This window comes from Hemicordylus capensis, chromosome 2 (assembly GCF_027244095.1).
Source record: "Hemicordylus capensis ecotype Gifberg chromosome 2, rHemCap1.1.pri, whole genome shotgun sequence".
Taxonomy (NCBI): domain Eukaryota; kingdom Metazoa; phylum Chordata; class Lepidosauria; order Squamata; family Cordylidae; genus Hemicordylus; species Hemicordylus capensis.
In genome coordinates this window covers 313,343,313-313,357,984 of record NC_069658.1, presented here as the reverse complement: position 1 = coordinate 313,357,984, position 14,672 = coordinate 313,343,313, and the positions used below count along the sequence as shown (strand labels likewise).

At 42.0% G+C, this 14,672-nt stretch overlaps 1 protein-coding gene across 3 annotated transcripts in view; it reads left to right on the top strand.

Annotated features, from left to right (window-relative positions):
- Window positions 1-14,672, top strand: part of CFAP92 (cilia and flagella associated protein 92 (putative)) — a 99,319-nt gene that overhangs the window by 39,178 nt on the left and 45,469 nt on the right. For all 3 annotated transcript variants that reach the window (XR_008315818.1, XM_053294370.1, XM_053294372.1), the window contains 2 exons: window positions 6,757-6,929; window positions 12,273-12,440. Coding sequence is in view for 2 of the 3 variants with exons in the window: in XM_053294370.1 (XP_053150345.1) it covers window positions 6,757-6,929; window positions 12,273-12,440 (341 nt within the window). In the remaining variant the exon portion in view is untranslated. The remainder of the gene's footprint in view (window positions 1-6,756; window positions 6,930-12,272; window positions 12,441-14,672) is intronic.

Genomic DNA, 14,672 nt, shown 5'->3' with positions numbered 1-14,672 from the left:
AGGTGGTTCGTCAAGAAACCGCAGCTGCTCTCGGCAGAGGCCCTATAAATTTCAAGAAAAGAGGGATTACAGAAGGCAATACGGGCCCTATCAGCGGTCTAAGGGGTTCAACCCAAAGGGAAAAATACCCGCCAAAACAAGGACAATACAAAACAGACCTTTTGACGGGATTGTTCACCCACTGCTCTTGCCTTCACTGACCAACACCCACACCATTGGCGCATTACCATCTAGAATCACCAATCATGCCAGGACCCCTACCATCGGTCCTGTAGTTGCCAGGAATACCATCAGACTGGCAAGCCATGCCCAAGCATGGCACAATATAACATCGGATTGTTGGGTCACCCACATAATACAAACGAGTTATGCAATAGAATTCAAGGTCAAGCCGCCGTTTTCGGGCATAAAGTTTACCACAGCCACGGCAGTGTTACAAGAGGAAGCAGGGTGGATTTGATTTAAATCAAACTGATTTAAATCACGATTTAAATCACGATTTAAATCACGATTTAAATCACTAGCAGGGTGGATAAAAATCAAAAAAATCCGATTTAAATAAAAAAAATCCGATTTTTTAAATTTAAATCGGATTTTTGATTTAAATCGGATTTTTGATTTAAATCGGATTTTTTTGATTTTTATCCACCCTGCTAGTGATTTAAATCGTGATTTAAATCAGTTTGATTTAAATCAAATCCACCCTGAGAGGAAGTGAAGGTGCTACTGGAGAAGCGGTCAATTGTTCCAGTACAGTGGGCGAACAGACTATCGGGTTACTGCTCCCGGTACTTCCAGATTCCAAAAGGGATGGTGGAATCAGAGCAATAATGGACCTTAAGGGCCTCAATTACTACATCACAACCAGGATATTCTGTATGACAACTCTACAGGCAATTCTACCCTTCTTGGCCCAGGGGAGATGTGCAGCGACATTGGATCTGAAGGATGCCTACTTCCATGTAGGCATCCAGGAGAGCCATTGCAAATATCTCAGGTTCACGGTAGGTGATCAGATCTACCAATATGCAGTTCTACCTTTTGGCCTTTTGACTGCACCAAGAGTATTCACCAAGGTAGTGGCAGTGGTGGTGGCCTACCTGCGGACACAGGGGATAGTGGTTTATCCGTACTTAGACAATTGGCTCCTTGTCAGCCACAATAAGGACTGCTTGTCGAACAGATCCAACACATGGTCCACTTACTCGAAGACCTAGGGATCAATATCAATTGGAAAAAATCGTACCTCACCCCTATGAGACGTGTGAGTTTCATAGGTATGGACTTGGACTTAGAGAAGAAACGTGCATATTTACTTTGGGAACGCATGGAGGAGATACTCTCCCTCATACGACAATTTCAGAACCAGCCACTGCAGCCGGCGGTGCAGATTCAGAGGCTGATGGGTCTGATGGCCTCCTGTACCATGCGGTTACGCATGCGCACATTACAACATGGAAGATGGAAGAGAACAATCTGTCTCAAAGGGTTCCATTCACACCTTTAGCCCCAAGCCGATGTGTCACGATGGATGCATCACTAACAGGTTGGGGGGCTCATTGTGCGGGCCACTGCATTCAAGGAACTTGGACACAGCCCCAAACCCAGCAGCATATCAACTGTTTGGAGTTGATGGCGGTGTTCTTAGCACTGAAAGCATTCGAACCATTACTACAAGGGGCAGTAGTGCAAGTGAAGTTGGACAATACGACAGCGATAGCCTACATCAAACAGCAGGGGGGAATGGTCTCCATATTGCTCTGTGTTTTCGCCCAAAGGATTTGGGACTGGTGCGTACAACATGCCATCTATCCACTGGCACTCCACATAAGAGGAGTGGACAATCACCTTGCCGACAACCTCAGTCGGGTCACCATTTACGGCCAGAGACACGAATGGGAGATAAAGAACTCATACCTCAAGGTGGTGTTCAACAAGTGGGGAGTCCCCTTGGTAGATTTGTTTGCAACGCATGCCAACAGAAAGTGTGCCAACTACTGCTCACATGCGGGCATCAGACAGGGGTCCCTAGGGGATGCGTTCAGCACACTTGGTGTGTGGGACTACTATACCTATTTCCACCATTGCCGATGATAGGACAGGCGCTAGCGCAAATAATAAGGGACAGAGCGACCTGCATACTACTGATGCCATGGTGGCCGCGTCAACCATGGTTTGCTCCACTACTGCAGTTGTCAGGGGGGAACTTCCACAAATTCCCGCAAGCACCAGACCTCTTACAAAGAGAGGAAGGAAAAGTTCTACATCCCAAGGTCCACACCCTGCGGATGACAGCATGGCAGATCAATTTATGAGAGACGTCCTACTAAACAGTAGGCGACTGGCAACACGGCAAAATTATGCAAGCAAATGGAAGTGCTATATGACCTATATGAAGGACAAAGGATTCAAACCCTTACACGCCACTCCGCAACAGGTGCTGCACTGTCTATCCTCTCTGAAGTTGAAAGGCTTGGCTAATGTGTCAATCAAAGTACATTTGGCAGCCATTTCAGCATGGCATAAGGGATGGGATGGAACTACTGTGTTTTCCCATCCGGAATGCAAACATTTCATGAAGGGACTCAATAATTTGTATCCGCCAGTGCAGAAGCTGATAGAACAATGGAGCTTGTCTTCGGTGCTGTCGACTATAACAGAACATCCTTTTGAGCCGTTGGCAACAGTGCCTATCAAACTACTCACACTAAAGACTGCTTTCCTGGTGGCAATCACGTCAGCGTGAGTGAATTAACGGCTCTCAGGGTAGATGAGCCTTATACCCAGTTCTATCCCCACAAGGTGGTCAGAGGTTAGATCCATGCTTCTGTACTAAAATAATAACTGACTTCCATTTGAATCAGGAGATAATCCTGCCAACTTTTTTCCAAGGAGCAAAACTCCCTTGGAGATAGCACTTCACTCATTAGATGTATAGAGGGTCCTTCTGTTTTACCTGCAGAGAACCCATGACTTTAGAAAATCCAGAAAGCTGTTTGTGGGCTACAAAGGCAAATGCAGGAGCCGCCCAATTTCACGCCAACGTCTATCACATTGGTTGGTGGAGCTGATTTTCCTGGCGTATAAATGTCAAGGGATCGCACCTCCCAGGACTGTATGTGCACATTCAACTAGGACATATGCTACATCGGCTGCCTACCTTTCGGGCATCAGGATGTCAGATATCTGCATGGCGGCTATGTGGTCCTCTCAGCAGCTGTTCATCAAGCATTATGCGATAGACTTAAGAATGGCACAGGAGGCGAATTTCGGGAGAAATGTACTAAAAAGGGTATTAGCATGAGCTTGGGGTCTACTGCACTCACCTCCAGGAGCAAAGCTAGCTAATCACCAATTCCTTATGATTACAATGGATCATGATCCAGACAAACAAGTTGCTTACCTGTAACTCTTTATCTGGAAGTGATCCGTTGTAGTCATAAGCCCCTCCTGAACCATCCCTGCTGCAGTACAAGAAAGCGGAAAAGGACTATTCAGTAGATCTTGTGGATCGTCACCATAGGTGGTCTGCAAGAAACTGAAGAAGGGACGTGCCAACTGCCACTCTTAACTTAGCACAGCACGGGCTGGTGGGGCGGGGTGTCATGAGGAGCTACTCAATCAGCCTGTGAGGTCCCTGCGCAGGCACAGAACCCATTCTTTATTACTACAACGGATCACTTCCAGATCAAGAGTTACAAGTAAGCAACCTGTTTTTCTGCTAGGTTAAGGTGCTTCCATTGGAACATAGGAAGCTGATGCCTACTACCTAAAGCAGCATTTTCCACTCTGACTGGCAGTGGCTTTGCAGGAGTTCAGGCAGTATTTTGATTCCTTGCTCAGGGTTCATGATGGTCCCCACCCCTCTCTCTCGGTCTCGGATTGCAGGGGAGGGAGTTGCTTCACTCACTGCCTCCTTCTGCTGAACTAAACCTCTCTTTGTCTGCTGGACTAAACTTCTCTTGGTATGGCCTCTCACTGGAGGACCCAGACCCCATGTCATCACTGTGCAGTGGGTGAGTGATAAACTGGTTGTGGTCCACCATTTCTGCTTATCATGTAATCCATTATCTTGGTACCTTCACTGGCAGGTGAGTAAGATTCACTGCCACATATCCCACCTCTACAGTACATTGTCTTGCTCTCTCCACCTGAAACCAAGTTCCAGTCCCCACTCCTTCTGTGCTTTAACTCACTAGGAGAAATGGGAAAAGATCAGAGATGTACTATGGATGGTTGATCCACTGATGCCAGGTTTACTGAAGCTAACATGCTGCTGTTGTGATACTTTTGACTTTGTTCTGTTGGCTAAAATCCTTGCTTCTGCAAGGTCAGATGCTGCTGAATGCTTGTTCCAAACACTAGGTCTGACATTGTGGGAGGGGCTGGTTTCATTTGTTCTAACTCGGGAACACAGAATTATGCAGTGCCTCAGACTGGTTTTGAGACACTATCATCAGGGGAAACAATACTGACATTTCCAAAGAGAAACAGGGTGGTTTCCCCCATTCCAAATGGCTTAACATGGGCATAGGATAGAAACTACCCCACCACAGAAAGCCCATTGAATCCTGGAGTGGTTCTGTAATGGGAATGAGATCGAAACCACCCCACCATAGGGATTCCATTAATTTCTGGGGTGGGTTTTCCTCCCAAGTGACTTGGCATAGGAATAGGATAGAAATTACCCCACCAAAGGGAGTCAATTCCTTTTGGGGTGGTTTTCTAACCTGTGTCATATTTTTATTAATTTACTAACTAGTGAGGGGCAATACCTGTGGATATATCGTGTACCAAAGTCCAAGTAAGAATTTGATAACAAGGGCATAGCTGGGAGTTAGGATGTGCAAACAAATTTGATGTCAACGCTGTTCAGTTTGACTGTTTGGGGTTAAACCGACCCAACCCCCCCCCCCCGCCATTCAGCAGATTCACGATTCTTTTTTAATTTTTTATTTATTTTAACTTATCTCGTATAGGGGAGTTGCTCAAGGTGGCAGGGGGATCAACAGAGGTTCTCCCTTCCCCCTGCCAGCCTCCCTTAGTGCTCAAACTGGCCCATTTGGCCAGTTCTTCAGGCCTTCTCTTTCCGGCATGACCCAGCACGCAGGGGCCAATTGCATAGGTGCATGGCCGCCATGCCAGAGGGGGAAGGCCCAAACTGCCAAATGGGCCAGTTTGGGCAGTAAGGGAGTCTGATGGGGGGAGGGGGAACTTCCATGGACACACACCCCTGCCACCTTGAGCAACTCCCCTGGAGGAAGTAAGTTTTTTAAAAAATAGAGAAACCCCCCCCCCGCCCCGACCGGACTGCGGCCAGGGTGGTGGTGGTTTCGAGGTGGTGCCGGACCGAACTGGCCCGGTCTGGTTTGGGTCCCGTTCAGACTCAAAGCAAATCAGACCAGCCGATTCTGTGCACACCCTACTTGGAGTACAGTGGTTGTTTTGTTTATGCACCTTTACATAGCTGGGGATGGGAATCTACCAAAAATCTGGATGAGGGTTAAATAAAATCAAATAAAAACTTCACTGAGTTAGCAAAAAGCCTCATATCATATCATAGGCTCACATGAGGAACATGCCATTTTGTGTCCCAGCTGTGTGCTGCTGGAAAGCCCACTTGGCTGTGACTGGTGGCATCTGAAAATGACATCATTAAAAGATGTCTTTGAGCTGATGGTGCATGAGTCCTGATACAGCAGTAGGGAGTGGTAGGTTACTGGCAATTAGAGTAGTGGTTTGGATCCTGCCTTGAAAAAGTCAACAGAGTGGGCACTGGAATTGGAGTTGATGGGAATTTTCCCCATGGGTAGTTGCTTCAAGTCCACAGCCAAGACAAAGCCACCAGCATCCTGGGAAGAGGCTGTCTTTTTCTCCCATGGAATGGAGACAGTTAACTCTTTTGGATTAGGCAAAGCAAGCTGAAGAAGATTGAAGTTGTCCCTAACTAACTTGTTCTTTGGGGAAAGGCCTAGGGGGTATCTGTTTGGATAAAAATAAGCAAAAGCATCTGCAACAAACTTAACTGTTTGGTTGAGGTATTTTTGGATCCTGGAAAGATCACAGATCCTAAATAGCAACATTTAGGCACCAGGTGATGTTTGTCCTGTTTACCGTTACCAAAACGTCAACAATTGTTGGTAGTCGTAAATTGTTTTTATTGCTATGCTGATTATTGCTATGTTAATTGCTTTGAGGATGTGTCTTAGCTTTTTGATTGGTCCTTGTTTCATTTCTGAGTTGCCCACATTTGCTCTTAATACTTTTTGCATTTAATGTGTTTGATTGCTATATGGTTATTGTTCTAGCATTTGTGTAAGCAATCCTGAATACCTTTGTAGATGATTTAAAAAGTGGTGAATATATTGTTTAAAAATGAATGAATTAATGCCAAAATACATGCTATATACAATTTGTAACTTACCTTTATTTCAGCCATCAAAATGAGGCTGCTCACAGCATTGGTATTGCTTATAGTGTACATATGAAGTCATATAACTTTTCACACAATTCATAGATATCATCAAAAGTATATGTACTGTAGTATTGCTTGAGTGTATCCCTTGCTATAAGCAAAATTGCTAGGTTTTTTATTTATTTCTAAAGCATTTGTGTTTGTGTATGTTCATTAAATCATAGCACTTTAGAGTTCTAAGGGGCTTTGGAGGTCTTCTAGTGTAAGAAATCCTCTAGAATAATAGAATACTATTTCCCCCCCCCCCCTTTTTTTTCTTCTTCTTCTTCTTCTTCTTTAAGTGCAATCAGTCTTTCTGGAAGCATAACCTCTTCTCTTAAAGAAAAAACTATCCAGGAGGCCAAAACAATAAAGCAAAAATACCATTCAATGAAATCTAGTGGTAAGCAGTCAAATATGCCAAATCTTGGCTTGGGACCAGAACAGTCAAACAAGATGCATTCATTAGGTGGAGGTAAGTATCTATGTGACTTCAATTAAACATAGAAACCCTCTTAAGAGTAGAAATCCATTATGCTTACAAGAGTTTTGTACGGTGTGTAGATGCTTGGTCATTTAATAAGGGATTCAATGTGCTGTGGTAAATAACTCCAGCTCTGCAATCCCCCACTTGTGATAGTGCATATTTTATGCACCATCACAAGAGGGTGATTGTTTAACTATCCTTGTTTTAATGACAGGATTTTAGTTTATGCAGAATTTAAGTTATTTGCTTTAATCTGCCCCGCCCCCACCCCGACACTGGTATAGAGAAATAATAAGGAAGCTGAAGCCATTAGTTTCATAGAATTGTAAAAACAAGAAATTAATGTGTTTTGAGGAATGATAGTGAAAACATACTTGACTCTGGCATCATCATTATCATCCAATTTCAGAACTTGCTCCTACTTTTTAATTTTTTAAAGTTTCTAACCCTCAAGTTATGTACGAGCTGTCTCTCTTTACGTGATAATCAGATGCGCATTCATGGATGCTTGTGAGTGATGGCTGCTTGGATACATTTCCTAAGTAATCTGGAGGCCTGCCTTTGTAAGTGTCCTCTCGGATACTTCATACAATAGTTTCTGTGTGAGCTCCCTATAATTACTGTTCTCTCAAAGGTTGTGTTTCTGCCCTGTGATTCTTGCCTTCCAAAGTCTAGTATTGAAGCCTGCTGATACTTTAGAGAACTAATTGCTGTGGATGAGGCCCTTGCTGCATCTAAAGCAAAGGGGGGCAGAATAGGGATGATTTTGTAGCTTGCACTCATGCATAATGATTAGAAGCAGGCGTCTCTGCTTGCAGTAGAGGAATGGCCTGCTTGAGGAGCTTAACCCTTTGCCACGCCTGCTTTGTTTATTTTATAGCTCTCTTTAAGCCCCTCTTTCCCATGACTCTGGAGACCCGTGACTTATGAGATCAGTTCCACGTATTGCATCTTAATCTCCAAGCTGTTATTTCCTTTACATTGAAGACAGTTGGGGCCTTTTCTTCTAAATACTGTTGATAAGCATTTACACACTTTCTGAGGAGCTTTGCTTGCTAGTTATCATTTAGGCCTGTTGAGACATGGTTGGATTTCTTTTTCCTGGAGTTGCTCACTGTGCTATAATTATTTCTTCACATTTTCCTTTCCAAAAGAAGATAGTAGTAGTAATTTGTTTTCATGCGATTCGAAATCTAAACCAACAGGGTTGGATTTTTGATCTTTTTTGTTTGACCAAGGACAGACATGCTCTTCTGGGTCCTTCTGATATGAATGACAAAGAGCTACTAGTGTATAGAGAAAGCTCGGTAGCATTCTGCCAGGGTTGAGATGAACACCACTCTTTCATAATTAATAGCAACCCTTGCAATAATTGCTCAGGGGAAAAATGCAGAAAAGAGAGAAGAGGAAAGAAATCCTACTCTCCACAAAGAGAAGCTTTGCTTAAGCCAAAAGGCTGAGATCTAGAATAAGTACAGGTTTAGCTGCTACATAGGGCTGTAATCCTGAGCCCTTTGCAAAAACTTGAATGTGTGCAGCAGAGCATTTGGCTATGTTTAATATCAGCTTCTGTCGGGGCCAAACCAGGAATGCATGGGGACCATCATACCAAAAAAAGTATTTCCAGCTGGCAATACTTTGACCAAGTATTAGACCTTTCGGTAGTAAATTTTAATGAGGCAAAGTGTTCATCTGTAAAAGCAGGTGAATGCTTTTTGTTTGCATGGGTGACCATTCTGAAGTCCACATCTTCTGTCTCAGGGTTGCTGAGGTCTGTGGCTTACACTGGAAGCCAGACCCTGAAGTGCAGCAAGAAGAAGTACTGCTCTGTTGACAAAGTTAAGGCTGAAGACAATGGCTGACACTTTGAATGGAAAGGTGAATGCACTGGGAGACTACATCCTCACAGCTGGAGGATTCCCCATTGCAGCCAGGCAGGGGGCAGAAATCTTTGCTGATCTTTTGTGCTTCCAGAAATGCACTGTGCCTTCCAAAAATATGTCCCTGAGGGTCACATGCACTACAGAAGTGGGGAAGCCTTTGGCTGTGTTAGGAGCAGCCTCCTGCAACCTTGCTGCAGTAGTCAGGATGTTGGCTAAGGCCCCTATTCTGTATACCAGGCCTAGCCAATTCAGAGGCTTTATACTGCCTGCCAGTAGGAGGGCTGATGGGGCTCCATTTGAAGGAGACTCTGAAGTATGAGGACACCCAATCCAAGACAGCTCACTAAATTAAGCACTAACCTCTGGCCTTCACCTTCTTGGTACTGAAAGTCCTGTCTAGTCTTCCTCCTGCTTTTTGAGATTTTATGAGGTGCTGCTCACACATTTTCAGTCTTGAGTCTATAGTCCTAAGGGCTAGAAACTTCTTCTTTTAAAGAAAAACGTTAAGTTTATTAGGGTGTTGGTTTTTGTGTTTGGTATAAAATTTATGGTTGCACAGTGTGACTGCAGATGAATGGACACGCTGTCCTGACAGTACTGCTTTACCACACAGAGTTGTGTAACACATACCAAGGGCAGATCCAGTCGCACCCCCTGTGAATTTGGATTGAGTTTCATTGAGACTGGCAGTAGCAGAGAATAAAAAGAGGGTTTACTTCCCTTTCTGCTGCTAGTCCTGCTGTCTCCTAACCTTATTGATTATCCAGGAGTATTGTGCTCCTCCCCTGCTCAGCACTTGAATGTAATTGCAGAGCTAGGAAGCCACAGGAGGAGCTGAATGGGAGGTGGAAGCTGACTGTTGGCTTGTCTCCCTCAAGGAAGGAAAATAAAACATTTTTAAAAACCAACCCTTATCTGTTTGTTTTGTGTGTGATTTGTTCCCCTTTCTTAAGCCACTGTGTTTCTCTCCCCCAGCCTGTATGAACCGTGTGTGCGTGCGAGAGAAGTCCCACTCTCACTTGAAAATTTTCAATTTGTGTGCATATGTTTCTTGAGCGTGAGTTTTAAACCTTTAAAAAAATCATTTTCAAAGTATAAGACAAAACTGTTCTAGTTCAATTTTGTAAGAAAAACCATCCCATCCCAACAATATGCCTTCTTGTGAGGAAATTAGTCATTACAAAACAAAGTATTAAAAGCTTTTAAAAGAATAAGAGGGAAGAAAAAATGCTCTGACAAAATGGATCTGTTTCTGATTTTGTTCCTGCCTTTTGTTTCTGAAAAGACTAAATTGCTTATAGCTCTAATTCCCCCCATTAAAATATTTATATGATGCTTTTTTTAGCAACAAAGTTCTCAAAATGGGTTGAGAAAATTGTTCTTTTTCAACATGTTTCCCCTAAATGTGGGGAGGTTGTGGGCTTCGAGCAGGCCCACACCCTGGATCTTTTAAGTACCTAACAAAACCTCTGGAAGGGAGCGAGGAAGAGGGGAGAGTGGCAGGATTGTCCATGCAAAATCTGGTGTCAGCAGGTATCTTCAGAATTTATTCAAAAATAAAATTAAAATATTCAATCTTTGCCTGAGTGAATTTTGGTGTAAAAAGTAGTGAATTCAGCTAATTTAAGTGGGGTGAGGGTGGAGAAAAGGAATGAGAGAGAGCAGAGAGGAGGAGGAGGAGGAGGAGGAGGAGGAGGAGGAGGAGGAAGACAGAAGGTGTGAGGTGACAGAAGGTGGCACATGAATATGTATGGCTCCCCAGAGGTGCATCGGAATCCACTCTGGCCCACCACAAGATTTGGGTTTCACACCCCTGACATAGTGCATTTGCAAGAGAAATAAAATCCAAGCCCCAATATTTTTAAATATTTAAAAAAATATTATGGGAAAAACATTCCTGTTGAACCCCCTGTTATTTCCTGCTAGATCCACCCTTTACACATATGAAAGCACTATTGTTTGTTTAATGACTTGGAATGATAGAATCGGGGATAAATAAATAAATAAGATTGCTCATTCTCACAGTTCTATGCATATGTTCTAGTTGGTAATTTCATTTTAGCCTACTTTCCTTAAAAAATGTAAGTTTGTGAGATCACCCAGCTGTGTGTGTGTGTCCGTCCGTCCTTTTATCTGTCCCTGTCAACTTTGCAATGCCTAGACCAATATGAACCAAATTTTGTACAGTTGTAGGGACACAGAAAAATCTCAATAGCATAGTTTCTGATGATGTCATCCACCCTGATTCAAGGTGGCGAACGCGTAAACGTTTGAGGCACAAGAGGGCTAACATGTGAACCGCCTAACTGATTTGAATCTAACTGATTTGAATCGAATTTGCTATAGCTGTAGGGACACAAAGAGACACTTCAGTGGTGTAGTTTGTGATGGTGTCATCCACCCCAATTCCAGATAGCAGATGCATGAACGTTTGAGGCAAAAATGGGCTAACTTGTCAATTGCCTAGCCGATTTGCACCAAATTTAAGGTCATCTGGGGAGGTCTGTCTCCAGTTACCACCGGTTCGTTTGGTGGCGACTCAGAGGCGGGCCTTCTCTGTAGCTGTTCCTGGGCTGTGGAATGCACTCCCAGCAGAAATTTGTAATCTTAATTCTTTACTGACCTTCAAGAGAGCCCTTAAAACCCATCTCTTTGGCCTGGCCTTTCAGGGTTTTTAATTAGTTTTAATTGTTTTAATGTAAACCTGGTTTTCAGTGTTTTAATTGTTTTGATAGTTTAATTGTTTTTAAGATGTTTTTAAATTGGTGTTTATATTTGTATTTCTGTTTTAATTGTTTTTAATGATTTCTGTTTTTTAATTGTAAACCGCCCTGAGCCAGCTCGGAAGGGCGGTATAAAAATCGAACAATTAATTAATTAATCAATTAATTAAGTCCAGTAGTTCTTACCAGAACTACCTGTCAATTTTTGCTGTTATAATTTACTTGGTCAATATTTATTATGTAACTTCAAGGACTTTTTCTGTCTGAAAAAGGAAATGCTAAAAAACAACTATGTGTTGCCTTATTCCAAATGACATATTCATTGTGTGTTCCGGGATCAATCTTTCCTTCTCTCTTGATGAAGAGATGGACTTCCTTACTTCCCAGTTGGAATGTAGGGGCTGAGTTGGTACTACAAGCACAGGTCATTTGACTGGGCACAGGAGTTAGTGGAAGGCTGTGTGGAAATACTTTGCCCATGTGCAATGGCCTTTACAGCTTATAGGGCAGGTGAACTGTGTGTGCATCCCCTCTGTTTCAAGCTGGTGATTCTGTTTCCCGGTCACCTGCCAGAAAAGTCTTGGGTATCAATTGCCCAGCTCTTCAGAAGGCCAGTTGCTTGCTCTCTCTAATACTGTTGTGTGGTCATATTGCTGGGTAGGATTAGATACATTACATGCTTTATGTATAACTCCATTTCTCCCCCCCCATCCTCCCCCCCCCAGTTTTCCTCCAGTTATCAGAAAAGAAGAGAGATCAACGAAAAAGCATAGTTTCTTCTCTAGAAAAAAGGCAGGGCACCCATAAATCATCCAGAGATGCTACTTTGTCAGCACAGGCTCGGAAGTTTGGAATAGCTGTTTTACAACTGGGCCTCATGCCCCTCCTAGCAGGTATCTTTTCCCTCCCCGTCTCTTATACTGGGTTATATTAGTTTGATTTTCCTATCTTTAAAAAAGAAATGATGGAGCCATTCTTCATTAAGCAAACTGGGAAGAAAGTTCATTTTATTGTTGAAAGAAGCACTTGGATGCTAGGATGAAAACCTATCTGTGATGTAAACTATTTTCTTAGTTGAAAAGTTGTATAGAGATCATTTCAACTGGCAAAATACAATTAGGTTTTGGTGAGGGGTTTTTTTTAGTTTCTATTATCTTCAGTTTGTGCTGAGAAGCACAATCATATGCATGTTTTATTTGGAAATAAATATCATTGTATTTAATTGGAGTTGTGTGCATAGGATTTCAGTCTAAATCTAGTAAAAATGTGCATTTTTTGTTCCATATCACTACAGGCTAAGAGGATCAAGTTAATTTGTGGCTGGTTAAATTTTTCTTAGTCTTTAATCGATGGGAAAACAGTGGGTATTCCCTATGTAGAATTGCTGCACAACTGTTTGTTCTGCCACAAGTATCCAGGCTGGCCATTGCCATAAGTGTGTGTGTGTGTGTTCATTCCCACAGGAAGATTATGTTCAGACAGGAAAGGTGTAGCAGCCTCCCGGAAACATGATGCCATTAGCTTTTCGAAGGTTGCATGCAGTGACGTTGTTTAAAAGAGACTTCTTTTAAAACTCCTTGTGAAGCAAAGAGGTCATAACTATCTCAGTTTTTAAGCAGCACATTATTTTGAGATATGGTTTCCTTTAGAGTATAGAGGTGCTGTGTTAATAGAACTGTGTGACTGATATAATTAGGAGAGATGCATATGCTCTTTTGATACCTTTGTGGCATGTAGTATAAAAGGTTGAAAGTAAAAGTTCATGATAATTTCACTTTTATTTAAAATGCAAGAGAACGCAGCAGCCCCTTGAGACTGCCTGCTGCCTTGTTGGCATAGCTGACAGCTTGCATACCAATTTCCTCTTTACCACGTTTCCTGATGGTGTGCTGTAATTGAAGTTGAGGCTGCAAGGGCATTGATACATTAATTGAATTATTGTCTGCTATATTCAGAGCTTCTCTCAATGCTCTTGCATTTTGCAGTGTTTGTTCAATGCACCATTACTGATATGTCTGCACATTCTAAAGTTAGGCTGTTTTCCCCCCCTTAATGCATTATTTTAAGAAGATACGCTATAAAGAATTATTTTTTTAAAAAAAACATGCTCCTTGCCTTGTCACAAATGAAATTTGTGCCTCCAAAAAAAGAGAGATTTGCATAATTTCACTGTGAAATAATTTGTAAAATTATTTTACTTCTTTCAAGTACTGCCTTTTGTGACATCCTATTTTCCAGTGCCTATGAGGTTCTGCTGCTGATCTGTGAGCTCCCCCTGTTGGTGACCTATGGCATTTCTAAGTTAGAATGCAACTACTAAAGCTGGCCCTTGGCAGATTGGATCTCCTTTTGAGTTTGAGGCCTTGCCTTTTGATGATTCTGATCCCCTTTATATATTATAATCAATTTCACTTGCATAGTACTACTGTTTGTGTATTATATGATGCCCTAAGGATTAGAGATGTTATATAAAGAGGCATCTTTTAGTGTAGATATTGGCCAAAAATTATAACACATGCAATGGTTCAGATATCCCTAAATTCACAGGAAAGATTAGAGAAAATAGGTTTGAATCTATCTAGTTTTGATAGATGTATGAAATAGCATACTCGTATTGGAAAATATTAAAACTGATTAACATTTTAAATATCTACTGGTGACACACAGAACAAATGTAGTCTTTAATGAGATCACAGATTGGGAACTGCCATACTTGATCAAATTTAGGGTTTTATATTTGTTCAAGATCCAGCAATGACCCCATTTTTGAATATAAGATAAAATTTATATCATTTAATATATCAGTGGCATTTGACACCTGCACCTTACAACAAATATATAGCAATGTATAATAGTTATTTATTTATTTATTTAAAACATTTATATACCACCCAAAATGCAAGTCTCTGCACGGTTTACAACATTAAAAACAGATAAAAAGATTAAAACATTATAATAATTAAAATTTAAAATGTTGTTGTTGTTGTTGTTGTTGTTATTTCAATTTCTTTACTACCCTTCCAAAAATGGCTCAGGGCAGTTAAAATTATTAAAAACAATTAAATATCAGGTTTGGAGATGAACACAAGATTTTGGGTATAATTGGGAGACTTGCTTGCTCTAAG